The sequence below is a fragment of the Pygoscelis adeliae genome, unplaced genomic scaffold (assembly GCF_000699105.1).
Source record: "Pygoscelis adeliae isolate BGI_AS28 unplaced genomic scaffold, ASM69910v1 Scaffold197, whole genome shotgun sequence".
Taxonomy (NCBI): domain Eukaryota; kingdom Metazoa; phylum Chordata; class Aves; order Sphenisciformes; family Spheniscidae; genus Pygoscelis; species Pygoscelis adeliae.
In genome coordinates, this window is record NW_008825105.1 from 2,862,746 (window position 1) to 2,875,577 (window position 12,832).

At 55.6% G+C, this 12,832-nt stretch overlaps 1 protein-coding gene across 1 annotated transcript in view; it reads left to right on the forward strand.

Moving 5' to 3' along the window:
* Positions 1 to 12,832, forward strand: part of FANCE (Fanconi anemia, complementation group E) — a 21,511-nt gene that overhangs the window by 3,348 nt on the left and 5,331 nt on the right. Inside the window, 9 exon segments of the mRNA XM_009327474.1 lie at positions 338 to 971; positions 1,054 to 1,098; positions 1,412 to 1,471; positions 1,560 to 1,703; positions 1,781 to 1,904; positions 2,517 to 2,592; positions 2,726 to 2,792; positions 2,891 to 3,016; positions 3,158 to 3,252. Of these exon segments, the coding sequence (XP_009325749.1) occupies positions 338 to 971; positions 1,054 to 1,098; positions 1,412 to 1,471; positions 1,560 to 1,703; positions 1,781 to 1,904; positions 2,517 to 2,592; positions 2,726 to 2,792; positions 2,891 to 3,016; positions 3,158 to 3,252 (1,371 nt within the window).

Below are 12,832 nucleotides of genomic sequence, written 5' to 3' on the forward strand. Positions count from 1 at the left end.
GCCGAGGAGCCGACGCTGGAGGGGCCGGAGGGGGCCCTGGCTGTGTGAGTCGTCCACGTTTCCAAAACTCGGTGTTTTGTGGGAGATTGGGCACGCTGGGTGCCCAGTTCAGCACTGTGCATCTCCTCCCCCCTGGTGCAACAGGCCATACGTGAAGTCAGGATTGTAGCAGGGACCTACCGGTCTTCCAGCTTGTGTCTGCAAAAGCTGGCGAAGGCATTTGCTGCCTCCTCTCGCTTCCTAGTGCCGTTAGACCCTGCTCTGCGGGGCAGGTTGGCAGTAAGGGCTCGGGGCTTCGCTCTGACGTGTCATCTCTCCCTTTTCTCCCCTTTTCCAGCAAACCGCGTCTGCTGCTGCTCCCCGTCATATGCCAGAGAAACCTCTTCTCCCTGCTCCTCGTGATGCAAGCTGCGATGCCAGGGGGCTGCCTTGGCCGGCTGCTCCAGGCCATGGAGCAGGATTCCCACGTGGATCCCTGGGTGCGGACACTGGGGGATCTGCTCCGGCAGGGAGCGAGGGGAGAAGAGCGCTCCCCACCTCCTGTTCCCTTGTCTTCTGCATGCCAGCAGCAGCTTAGGTGTCTGTGCTGGAAAGTTGCCCAGAACAAACCAGAGGGGCGAAGAAAGCTGAACTGGTGCTTCAGCGAGCAGCCCGGTGCCGCTGGGGACGTGGCTGACTCTGTGCTTCAAGGTGGGAAGCGCAAGAAAGTGTCGGAGGAGAGCCTGGAGTTGGATGAGGAGAGAGAGGGGAAGAGGTTGCTGCTAGAGGAGGTGGCGTTTGACCTCCCGGGAACCCAGGAGGGTGGGGATGCAGCAGGGGTGGAAGAGGAGGAGCCTGGGGAGACTTCGGGGGACAGATCTGCTCAGAACCTGGCCGGAGCTGCTCTGGAAAGCTCCCAGCAGGATGTGGCTGGGGAGCCCAGGAAGATTTCCCAGGCAGAGCTGGCAGCGGAGGTCCAGTCCTTTCTCCAGGTACCGGGCGGGGATTGCTTTCCCCTTCCAGCCAGTGAGTCTTTGCAGTCTGATTTCTGTTCCTTCACCTCATTTTCTGCAGGTGCATGGACCGAGGCTGAAAATGCTGCTGCAGAAGGAGGCCAACGTAAGTGGTTGCTTCTGTCTCTCTCCTGGAGCTGATGGTCTGAACGGGCCCATGCCAGGGCCTCTGGAAGGGATGGGAAAGGAGGTGGGTTTCACAGGGAGAACTGGAGGGGGATAAAAAGCCCCGTTGCCACCTCCTCTGGGCTCGGGTGCTAATACCTGCCTCCACCTCGCAGGGATCTGCTGTATGACGGGCAGCCTGTGGGGTCAGTGCTGGCCGAAGCGGGGGACGGCAGGGAAGAGAAAAGCCTTGGAGCTATATTTTGTGGGTTGGTTTATTTGGTGTATTACTCAAGGACTGTGTTTCCCTCCAGCACTCAGAGCTGAGCATCCCGCCTGAGCTGCACATCCTGAACAACTGCTCTCCCGGCCAGGTGAGCCTCAGCATCCTCGTTGCAACCGCCGGTGCCACAGAGGGCCTGCTGCTGTCCCTAATGTCCCTGTCCCTTCTGCTGTCCCCAGCTCGAGGGGCTGTGCTCCTTCCTCCAGCTCTCCACGTGCCCGGAGCACCTCCTGGTGTGTTTCTGCAGCTGGCTGCTGGCGCTCACCCCCGACCTCAGCTACACAAGCGCAGCCATCCTGGCAGAGCAGCTCTTTCTCAGGCGAGTAAGTGCAGGGGCAGAGGTTTCCTGCACCCCGTTTCCCTCACCGCCATCACCATCTCCTGCATTTTCTGTCCGTAGGTCCTGTCCCTCACCCAGCCGCCCTCCCGCCACCTCATGGCTGCCCTCGCTTCATTTTGCTCCAAGTATTCCCAGCCCTTCTGTCGAGTCCTGGTGGCTGCGGTCCTGCAGGAGCCAGGGGAAGGTGCGATGGACTCGCAGGAGGCACAGCTTGTTCTGGGAGCAGCTGAGGGAGCTGGAGAGGGGCCGTGGGCTGCATCCACCAGGAAGGGAAGCCCCAACTGCAGAGTGCTGTCTGCTGGGAGGCATTTATCACCCAAAACGTGTGTTAGGAACCATGGAGGGATGGTGCTGGTTTTATCTGGGCAGGTGAACGCTTGGGAGTTAGGATGGGAGATGGGTTTATAGATGCCTGAGATGGAGAGGGAGGCCAAGCTGCTTTCCAGCCTCAGACCTCCCAAAGAACAGCTGCCATCCCTCCATGGACTTGAGGATTCCTGACAACTCCTAATGCTGGGGCCAAAACTGCCCCAGGGTGGCATGAGAAGAGGGTCCTGCGTGAATCCCTGCCACAGTGGCATCCCCTTTTCCTAGGGACTGGTGCTAATTAAAACTTTGCTGCAGACGGGCAAAGGAAGCTGGATTATCCTGACCAGTAGAAGGGGGCACTATGTGGTTTCTGGGTGTCCTGACTAGCATGTACCCCTGTGTGAAGGGGTGCCAAGAAGGGTCAGGCACATCCCTAGGGATTTGGCAGCCTCTGGAGGCTCTTCCCCCTTCTGCTTTGCCCTTGCAGGTGCTGAGCAGACCAAGCTGGTGTGCGAGCTTGTGGAGGAGTGCCTGGAGCCAGACTCTGTGAGACTGGTGCTAAGGTAAGAGATGACAGGGGCAACAGCTCTGCTTTCACCCTCGCGCCTGCCTCGATGGGTCTGGCTGGCTCCGACCGCTCAGGAGCACCAGCGAGGCCACGTGAGCATCACATCTCCTCTTCACCATCCTTTGCAGCCAGGTCCTGGAGGTGCCTTTGTCAGAGAAGCTCCTGCCAGTGGCGCAGGCTGTGCTGGGGCGGCAGGTGAGGGGGACCCCCTTTGTCCCCCCAGGTTTTCTTACCAGCTCCAGCAGCGCTGGAGCAAGGACCAGCTCTCCTCCCCACTTGTCGCTCTCTTCCAGGAGGTGCTGCCCCCTGAGCTCTTCGATCTCCTGGTCCTGACTCTGTGCCGGCAGGCCCCAGCCTTTGCCGCGTCGCTGAATTACGCCAAGCTGGTGACGGCCGTGCTCACCATGTACCAAAGCCAAGTGAGTAAGACCAGGCTTGGGTCCTGCGGAGCAGCTGGTGAGCTGTCAGCCAGGGCTGCAGCTGACCCAGGACCTGGCCCAGGGGTCTCAGGTGGGCTGTGCAGTGCAGCTCTCTGAGCACCTTCTCCTCTCTGTCTCCAGGTCACCCCAGCCCACCGGAGCCGTCTGGCTGCCGCTCTGGATCAGAGCAATGCAGCTCTGAAGAAATCGCTGCAGGCCGTGCTGGAAGGAGCCAGGTGAGATGGATGCTGTGCCCTCCAGGCTGGGGTCTCTCCTGGGGGGGACAGCAGCCTTCAGGCTCCTGGTCTGCCCTGGGAGGTGGGAAACCACCGAGTGCCTGCAGAAGCCATGCCGGAGTATGGTTGGCGGCGTGTTTCCCTTTTTTCTTGATTTCTCTCCTCTTTCTCTCTCCTCCTCCCAGATGAACACCAAAGAGAAACGCAAGGCGATGGCTTCCTTGGGCAGAGGATGTGTGTTAGGTGGTGGTAGCTGCGGCCCAGTCCCTTGCTGGGGTTCACCACCAGCGTGATGCAGATCCAGCGAGCGTGGGCCGTGGCACACAGAGTGCCCATGCCTCTGCCCGGGGCCTTGCAGCGATGTTTTGCACTCAGACGGCCTGGTTTGAGGGGGGGAATCGCTGGGTGACACCATCCCAGCCCCACGCACACCCTGAGGCTTGAAGATGAAGGTTTTCTTGGTTAAACAATGAATATATTTCCGGTCAGCTCTGCGTCTGGGCTGTCTCTGGGCTGTCTCGGAGCCCATTGCGACGGGTGCTTCGCCACACGGAAGATGGCAACTCCCGCCTTCCCGCCCCTGCCACGCTCACGATGGCGCCTCCCTCCCCGCCTCTCCCAAGATGGCGGCAGAGGAGGAGCTGTGGAGGGGCCGGGCTGCAGGATGCCTCAGGGCAGTGCGTCTCTCCTCTCTCCTCTCTCCTCTCTCCTCTCTCCTCTCTCCTCTCTCCTCTCTCCTCTCCCAACCTCCGGCGGTGGGGGCACCGCAAAGCCCTGGATTGCCCCACATCGGCACCGGGCCCATGGGCATGACGGGTGGCCGGGCTGTGCATCGCCCGGTAATTGCATAAAGATGACTGTTTTGTAGATGGTTTGTGCCCAGAAGATGGCTTTTTTTAATCAGGAAAGCAAAAAATCCATTATTTTTTGCATTATTGATTGAGTAATGTTGGCACACAAGTACTTGAAGAGTGTCTGAAGGTGGGCTGCAGCCATCCTGGGCCCAAGGCTGGCTGCCATTTCCCCTTGGAGAGGAAATGTTGCCCATTTTCCCTGTATATTCTCTTATAAAAAAGGGTTTTCCATCGAGCAGGTCCCCATGTTGCCTGACTGGGCAGCAAGAAGCTGCAGAAGAAGCAGAAGCCCTTTTCTGCTTTCAGAGGTCCCCTTTGGCTTGATGAGTATGCTGGGTTATGTGATGTCTCCTACCCTGTGCCAGCATCTCTGAAAGCTCTGTAAATCTGAAGAGCTTGATTGAGCATCCGTGTCTCATCAGTCTGGCTTGCAGGTGTCCCTACTTGTTTTAATCAACATAGATCCACTTCTTGTTAAAAAAGAGGGTGACATGGCTGCAATATTTCCTGTGTGTACCCTTGTTTTTGTTTCTCACAGCTGAGAAGTACGATGCCTTACCGGCGTCAGCCCTCGATGAAGCAGGTTGCTCCTTTAGGGCTCGTGGTCTGCACAAAGCTGGCAAACCTCCCTCTCCTCGCTCACGGTGGCAGCCTGGTACCCAAGGTGAAGAGTCATCTTCTCCAAAACCTCCATATTTCAAGTGTTTTTCTAGCATTGTGATGGCCCAGAGCAAGCAATGCTGCATGGTGGAGTTCACAGGTCCTTCATTCTTAATGCCCTTAACACACCACTGAATCAAGACATAAACTGATTTGAGGCTGTTTAAAGATGATAATTCTGGACTAGGCTTAATTGGCCATCATGTTTTTATCATGGCTCAAAGGAGCCAAGGCACAAGTGGTAACGTTTTGTGCATGTCAGCCTTTCTCTCCAACAGCTAAGCTGATTTTTCAGGTGATGCAGCAATGATCTGCTGGGTTGTTTATCTGGTCTGCTGGGATTTACAAATCTCAGGATGTAGAAGAGGGGGGTTTAGATGAAGAACTGGTAAACTTGAATTTTCTGCTTTAAATCTGCCTTTTTTTTCCCTGTTTTGCTGGGGCCTGCAAAGCAGCCCTGCTCTGTGTCACATTCCTGGTTTGCCACATGGTGATGACGGCACTTCCCATTGCAAGGCATTTAGTGATACACTAATAAAAAGTGCTTCTATAGCATGACTGTTTGCAAATTTCTATCCTGTATCCTTGAAAACACCCACTAGAAACCTCATCTGGGCACTTTCTGGTTGGAGGACTGGAAAGATAAGGATGGGAGAGAGTGGATGGACTCTGAGGGAGGTAGTGCTAGAGTTTTAATGGAGGTTTTGAAGCACTGCATACTTCAGGAACTATTTAAAAATTCATAAACATTTACATCTACAAAGGGAGAAGTGGGACTAAAACATGTAGGTGTGACATGTTACTGCTTCAAGTTTGCTCATTAATGTTTAGATCCAGCCAGAGGAATGAAACTCTGAAGCATTAAGTGATGCTCTTAATGCTAAGAGTACAGATTTCTTTATAGCAAGAATCTCTTAAGCTATTTTAGGTGACAGTGGACTGATGAGGCTTCAAAGTCTACGTTAGCTGGAGGAAAGAAACCTCCAGAGAGCCAAATTGTTGATGTATTTGCATACCAGTAAGTTAGTGTCTGAATGTATTGAAGCTATTGTAGGGCTGCCCAAAATATGACATAAATAGAAACTGTGCCCTGATCATCAAGGTCTGAGCCTGCTGTTCTGGCTTTATTAGGTAGCAGGCTGCGGTCTTTGCAGTTTCCCTGCAAAGCTACCAAGTGACCTCGGTGTCATTGTCCCCAGTGCTCCATCTGGCTGTCGGTCACGTGAAGATGACCGAGGACAAACTCATCTCCAAAATTCACCTGGTCAGCTTCCTTGGTGTCCTTGCTGAAGAAGAACTGGAAGAACGTGCGTGCCGTGTATATCTAGAGCGCCGCGGGGAAGCCCCGACATCTCTATGGACTGGGCAGCAATAAATGGTTTGAAATCTCCTGGCCGTGGTGTGCGTCTCCTCCCTGATGGATGTTTGATTTTGTAACTGCTTACTGGTTTCTTTAGGCAATGGTCTCATTTTGACAGGCTGTTCTTGGCTGCTACGTGCCGTATGCAGCTTGCACTTCCAACTCATCTGGAGATACTGAGAGCTGCGTTTTGGGCCAGCCTACGTGGTTTTTGCAAGAAACAGTAGTCAAGCAGGGATCGGCTTTGCAAACTGCAAGGGGGTTTCCTGTTCTGCTGGGAAGCATTACACTGGCCTGTGGAAAGAGACTTCTTAGCCCTGCTTTTGCTCTTGGCTGCAGCTTATCGTGTACCGTGGATTCCTCTGGGGTGTACGTGCAAGATAACAGTCACGTTAGGAGAATTGGAAGCAAACCCTGGAGACGCTAGATATGCTGGTGGAAGACTGCTTGTTTATGTCTGGTTGGTAGCATCCGCACGGAAAACTTAACTTTTGATTCCTCTTGACCCTCTCAAGAACTTTAAAATCCAGCCTGAACAGTGCAAAGAGGCGGACGCGGCATAAAACATCAGTCAGGTTTTATAGTTCAGCAGAACCTTATCCAGGAGCGGAGGGAGAGCCAGGGCTGGGTTCGTCCTTGTCCTGATTTATTAGCAGTGTTGGTGAAGGGAAAGGTCTGAAGCTTTCTCTTAGATGATTCCTAGGCTGTGTGTAGAAGGCAGTGTATAATTTTCAGGCAATTTACTTGGCATATTTGACTGTAGTTCTTTATCTGCTTCCTCTTCTGTTTGTAGAGATTTACCTCCTTCATGGTACGGAGGGGAATTCCCTTTTTGGCCTAATAGTTTTTTGTTTTTGTTTTTTTTAAGGAAATTAATATTATGTAATTGCATGGGTTATCTGTCCACTCTGCTGCCTCCTCATCCTCCCACGGTGATTTTTGAACCAGTTTCATGACAAGAACTCTCCACTCCCCAAGTGGCATCTTGGTGCCATGATTGGACAGCAGAGAACCTCCTTCGGGTGGGCAGAGGCGTGCGAGCACTGCCTCCACGGATGCTAAACACCAGACGTCAGAGCCACATAGGAGGCAGACCACCTTGGTCCATGGAACACCTTGTTGGAAAGGGCTGAAACTCGGCTGCTTTCCTGAAAATGATCTGTATCTATCCCCTGAGGGGCTGCTTTCCAAGCAGGAGCTGCAGGCACGTCCAGGTAGTTGCTGTGTCCCCTCCTGCAGCGATGCAGGGAGCTGATAGTCACCCTGCTTCTCCCTGGGGATAACTGCATTTCAGTGACAACCTGTTAATCACATGCATGTAATCCCCAATATGCTGATGCAGTTTTGCATTGAAATCTGGTGGCTGTGACACCCAGATGTGAGGCTGAACTGCTCAGGAGAAGGCTCGGCAGTCTTCTTTTTTCAACCTGGAATTTAAAACTGAACCAAAAGAAGCAAACCCCCTCTTTCTCGTCTGTTTTTTTGCCAACAACCTTTTAATCATAATAATAGAATCATGTTCTTCCTTGGGTAGTCTGGTGGCTGCCAGGTCCCTGTCAGCTGGAGAGATTGGGGCCACACAAAGATGAATTTGCTGGAGGGTTTATGGTTGGGCCCCCTGCACAGACCTATTAAATCACATTTGCCACATCAGCAGTAGCAGCCAGAGTCGGCCTGAGCAGCTTTCCTCCAAGAAGGGGATAATCCAGATGACCACAGCCTCTGCGATCTGAGCTGCAAGTTCAGCTCAGCTTCAGGAGAAGCCCTGGGAAGATGCCGTCGCAGTAGCCTGCCGCATCACCGGTGGGACCTCGCTGGAAGGAGACGCGAGGGGCAAAGCCAGAGCCTGCAGCAGTTTGCTGCCGCTCACCTCTCTGGGCTGGAGATCTCCCAGCAGGGTCTTGTTCATCCCCACTGAACAGGTCTGTGCATGGGGAGCTGGGCTGCTTTCGCTTGTTTGAGGCCCTACAATACCTAGATTGTAATTGTGATGCTCCCAGGTTAAAAATAAGAATACCTAAAAATCCCTGGGTGCTTTTAGGAAATGCTTTTAGAGGCTCTTTCAATGGGATGGTTTGCAAAGAGAGGCATTGCCTCTTATTGAACCCCTCAGCACGTGTGTGGGAGGGAATAGAGGAGTTTCTGAGCAGAAAAGCTCTATTCTGGTGTGGGGAACCAACGTGATGGTGTCCTTAGGTCTGTGTCCTCCATGGAGGAACTTGCTGCAGCCGTGGACCTGCCAGGACGCTGGAGCAGAGGCTACGGAGCCTGATCTGCTGCCTGCCTGGTGCCAGGCTGCTGCTCTCGGGGAGGAAGCAGGGTCTCTGTGGGGACGGGGCCAGCAGGACCAGGCTGTGTTGATTGGCAAAGCACTGGTGAATGCAAAGGTGTCCGTCCTCCGTCCCCTGAGCTTGCCAGCCTCTGCCAGTGCACTGCCCATTCTCGGGGGCAGCTGGTTTTGTACCTTCTGTCTGCTCAGCAGCATGCTGTGAAGGTGCTTTTACTTCCATGCCCTGCTACGGGAGCAGGCTCTGTCAAGGAGAGACCTTGTGCTTGGCTAGAAAGAGCACTCAACAATAAAACATATAGTTTAGACCGCTGTGCCCAAGCAGACCCTCATGTAACGTGGGCAGGGGGAGGTCCTCGAGGAGGGGAATGGCATCGCAGCGATCGGGTGCTGGGCTCCATCCGCTGAGTCTCAGCCTAAAGGAAGGGTCTTCCCCTCTGCTCGAGTCTCCCCTTTCTGAAACAAAGGGGTGCCCGGACGCGAATTAGCCCAGTGACGGGACTGGCGGTGCTAATGCAAACCTGACTTCATGCCTGGAGAATTCAGCTGTGTTTCGAGATACCAGCCAGGCAGCAAACTCGCTGAGCGACTGGGAAAGCACTGGGGGTAAGGGGCAGGGGGGAAGCTCTGCTGCTCAGGATTATCACTGCTGCACAGCACCCAGGGCTCAGCTGCCTCCAGGCAGACATGCATGGACGTACCCACCTGCAGGATGGATCCAGCCCTGCCATCGCAAGCCCTGAGCATCCTCTTGCAGTTTGGGCCGGGCGACCTGCTCACTCGGGCGGCGTGTCTCAGCAAATCCTCCTCTGAAAAGAAGGACAAGTGGTCAGCCCTTGCGCCTGGAAACTCTTGGAGATGGACAGCAGAGAGATGGGGAAGAGAGGAAATCCCAGGGAAGATATTTTAAGCAAAGGCAGAGGATATATAAAAATATAAGGCAGAGGGTGACAGTGCCAGTCTGCCTTTCAGCATGTCCGGTGTCTTCCTGGTGCTGGTGGTGTGAACTTAGGATGAGTTAATTGTCATTAATTGGTGCTAATCATGCATACCACAGCTTGCATTGCTAGCTGTGTTACAGGGAAGACAGCACGGGAATTTGAGGCTGTTCCCCTAAGATGACTCATGATTTCTCAGCAGCTCTGCTTTTGGGTCAGGTCCGAGCAGGAGGTGTTTGCCCCAAGAGGTGAAAATCCATCCCTGAAGTTTCAAGGATGTTTGAAATCCTGACCTGGTGGGGAACCACTGTTGATGGCCATTTCGAAAGCTTCATCCCACTGTGGCACAGCACAGCTTCTGCTTCAAAGCTGCAAACGGGCTCTCTCAGCCCTCCCTGGCTGCTCCCTGGACCTGGGGCCGCATCCTGTGCTCTCAGCAGATGGGCATGAGGCTGGGCCAGCCCTGCCCCAGGGCTGGGAGATGCCATTTGTTGGCTGACCTCTGAGGGCTTATGAGATTTGCGGACCCCAAGGACCTGCCTTGTTCCTCGTGGTACATCAGGGTCCCCAGGCATGGGGGGGGCAGCTAAGAGTGGCTGCCTGCCTGCAGCCTGGTTCTCGGTAGTGCTGAGCATTGAGTCTGACTCCATGTAAGCTCATTAGGGGAAGAAAGCGGCTTTAGAGGATGTGATGGATTTGAGGAAAGGAGTCGGGCAGGGGAAGGTGCAGTGGGGGTGATGGCTGAGGGGAAAGTGGGGCTGCTAAGAGGGGCAGGAGGGATGGGGGTCCTGAGCAGAGCGGCTTCCCTGCATCATCAAATACGATGCTGCAGGGGGTCCTCGTCAGCCATCCTGGTTTAGCCTCGTGCTGTGCCCCCCATGAAGGCATGGGGGGATCCCCCATCTCCATGGAGGTCCTGAGTGCCACCACCCTGTCCTGAGCCTCCTGCCAGGATGATGCTGAGACTCAGGTCTGCTCCACTCTGCAGATGCCGGGCATGGAGAGAGCAGCCGCGGTCTCTTCCAGCTCTGGGTTACAGCTGTTACCTCCAAAGAGCGGGTGCAGGATCTGGCCCCACACCGAAAGCAGAGGTCGCCTGGCCACCTGCAAACGGCTCAGCCCGCCCCAGCCCTGCGCAGGGAGCTCCCAGCCGCTCTCGTGCATGTCCTTTAAAGGCCTTCTCGCATCGAGCTCTTCCCTGGCAGCTCCTTCTGCCGCAGATGCAGTCGCTCTCCCCTCCGGGGAGACTCTGCCGCCGGCAGCTTGCACCGCGTGGGGCCCCGGCACCCCCCGACCCACCGTCTGCCGGCCGCGCCGTCTCCCCTGACCCCCCTCCCGGGTCTGCTGGGGACCCGACAGCGCTGAGTGCCGGGTCCGAGTTGGGTGGCCCCAGCATCTGCCTTCGACTGCTTGAGACAAGTTCAGGCAGGTAACGACCCGGGGAGCGTTTGGTAAAGTTGCCGAGCCGAGGGAAAGCGCTCGGTCTGGCTTCCCGGGGGGTTATTTATGCCACGCTGGGCAAACAAGCTGCATGCCTCCGTATTTCCATCCGTAAAACAAAGATAAGGAGCGAGTGTCTGTAAGGCTGTCTGAGCTGTAGTAAATCAGCAGGCTGCAGGGTCTGCCATGGCTGTTAGAGCGAGTGCTTTGCAGCAGGGACCAGCCCTTGGGAAAACTCTGGTGCTCGCTGATGTGATGAGTTTGGCTGATCCCTGGTGGCCGGGGGCTCCCGGGCCCTTTGGCAAAAGTGTCGGGGCACAATTTCCAGTGTACAGGCATGAAATGGGCTTGTTTTGACAGATGCCAAGTGCTGCTTGCTTTTACACCTCCATCCGGGCTCAGCAGGCTCCGGGAGACGGGTGATGGCCCCACTTGGCAGGGGGGCAAGATGGGTGATGGCCCCGCTCGGTGCTGGGGCAATTGAGCTTGGCCAAGGCTTTGCACAGGCCCTCCATCCCCTTAAATCTCTGCTGCATTTTGTGTCCTGACCAAAAAAAAAAAAAAAATCTCCTTTTGCCCCATGTCTGCATGTCCATGGGCACAGCTCCCGAGGAGAGGCATCCTGCAGGAGAGCCCCTTCTGCACAGTGACTTTACCCTGGGCTGGGAGAGGGACTCTGAGGATTTTCTGCCAGCTTTCTCTGATTTTTAAACATTGCAAAACAGCTTAAATGAGATGTCCAAGCTCCCTTGGACTCAGGAATCTCTTTGTCTATCTGGGAGCCGGCCTGTCGGGGGGATGCTCGGGAATCGGACTGTACCCTGTCTGGGGTACAGCGGGTTGCTCCTGCTCCGTACCGGGTGCTCGCACCGGTAGGTGGGTGCAAACTTATCTTCCCCCATGGAGATGAACCCATGTCGTGAGCCCCAAGCAAGGATTGCCCCGTGGGAGGGTAACGGGGGTGGCGAGCGGGAAAGTCCACCCTCAGCGCTGCACAGAAATGGGGCTTGTAATAAATTCTTCGTTCGCCTCGCTCTGTGCCCGCCCGAATCCCAGCAGCATCCTCCTGAATTGTAGCGGGCCTCCCCACCTCTTTTCCCACAGATGCCTCCACGCTAAGCAGAGGAGCTTGGAGCTACTGCTGGGTGAGAAAATGCTTTAAAAATATAACATTTAGAGGCGTTCTCCCATCTGCGCGCAGCTAATATGTGTCTCTCATGATAGGTGTGCTGGTCCTGGAGCCTCCGCGCTTTGCAAATGAAGCCGCTCGCGGGGACCTTGCTGGGAGAGGGGGAAGAGGAGGCGCAGGTACTCGCCCAGGGGTGCCGACGGCGGCAGCGGCAGAGGACAAGCTGCGGACCTAGCTCCTCGCATCGGAGGTATGTGCATGAAGGCTCGCCCCACGGCTCTCCGGGTGAGGAGGGGAGGAGGCTGGCAGTGCCAGGCAAGGGGGGGGATGCTGGCTGGAGCACCACCCTGCTCCAAGGCACCGAGCATCATTTCGGCACAGCGGCCCCTTCTCCTGCAGCCACTGCTCCCGGGGAACGACCCCCAGGCTTGCAGGGAGGAGAGGGAAAAGCCCCGCTGTAGCCCTTTCCAGAGCCAGGAGCAAAGTTTGGGGGTTCAAACCCTTTCCCAGTTGGGTGCTGGGCTCCAGCATGAGGCCACATAGGGCTGTTTGCGCAGCAGCCCCTGTGTCTCCATGCACAGGTGACCTGCCATCCCCGGTGCGCTCCAGCATCCCCGGCCCCAATGAGCAGGGATACTACAGAGCTGCCAGACTTCCTTGCACCCAGGACAGGGTTTTGGGGTGGCGAGGCCATCCCGGTGCACTTTTGGGAGGGCAAGAGCATGTGCCAAGGCCTGCCGTCCCCGTGGCAATGACGTGAGATGGCGCCCGGGCTCTGCCGGCAGCCGGGTTTGTTGTGGTGCCTGCGAAGATGCCGGCTCGCAGCGAGGTCCGCTTGGCAGCCAGGGCAAAAAAAAAAAAAAAAAAAAAAAATGCTGGGGGGAAAAGCCCGCCCGGGGGCGGGCGACCCAT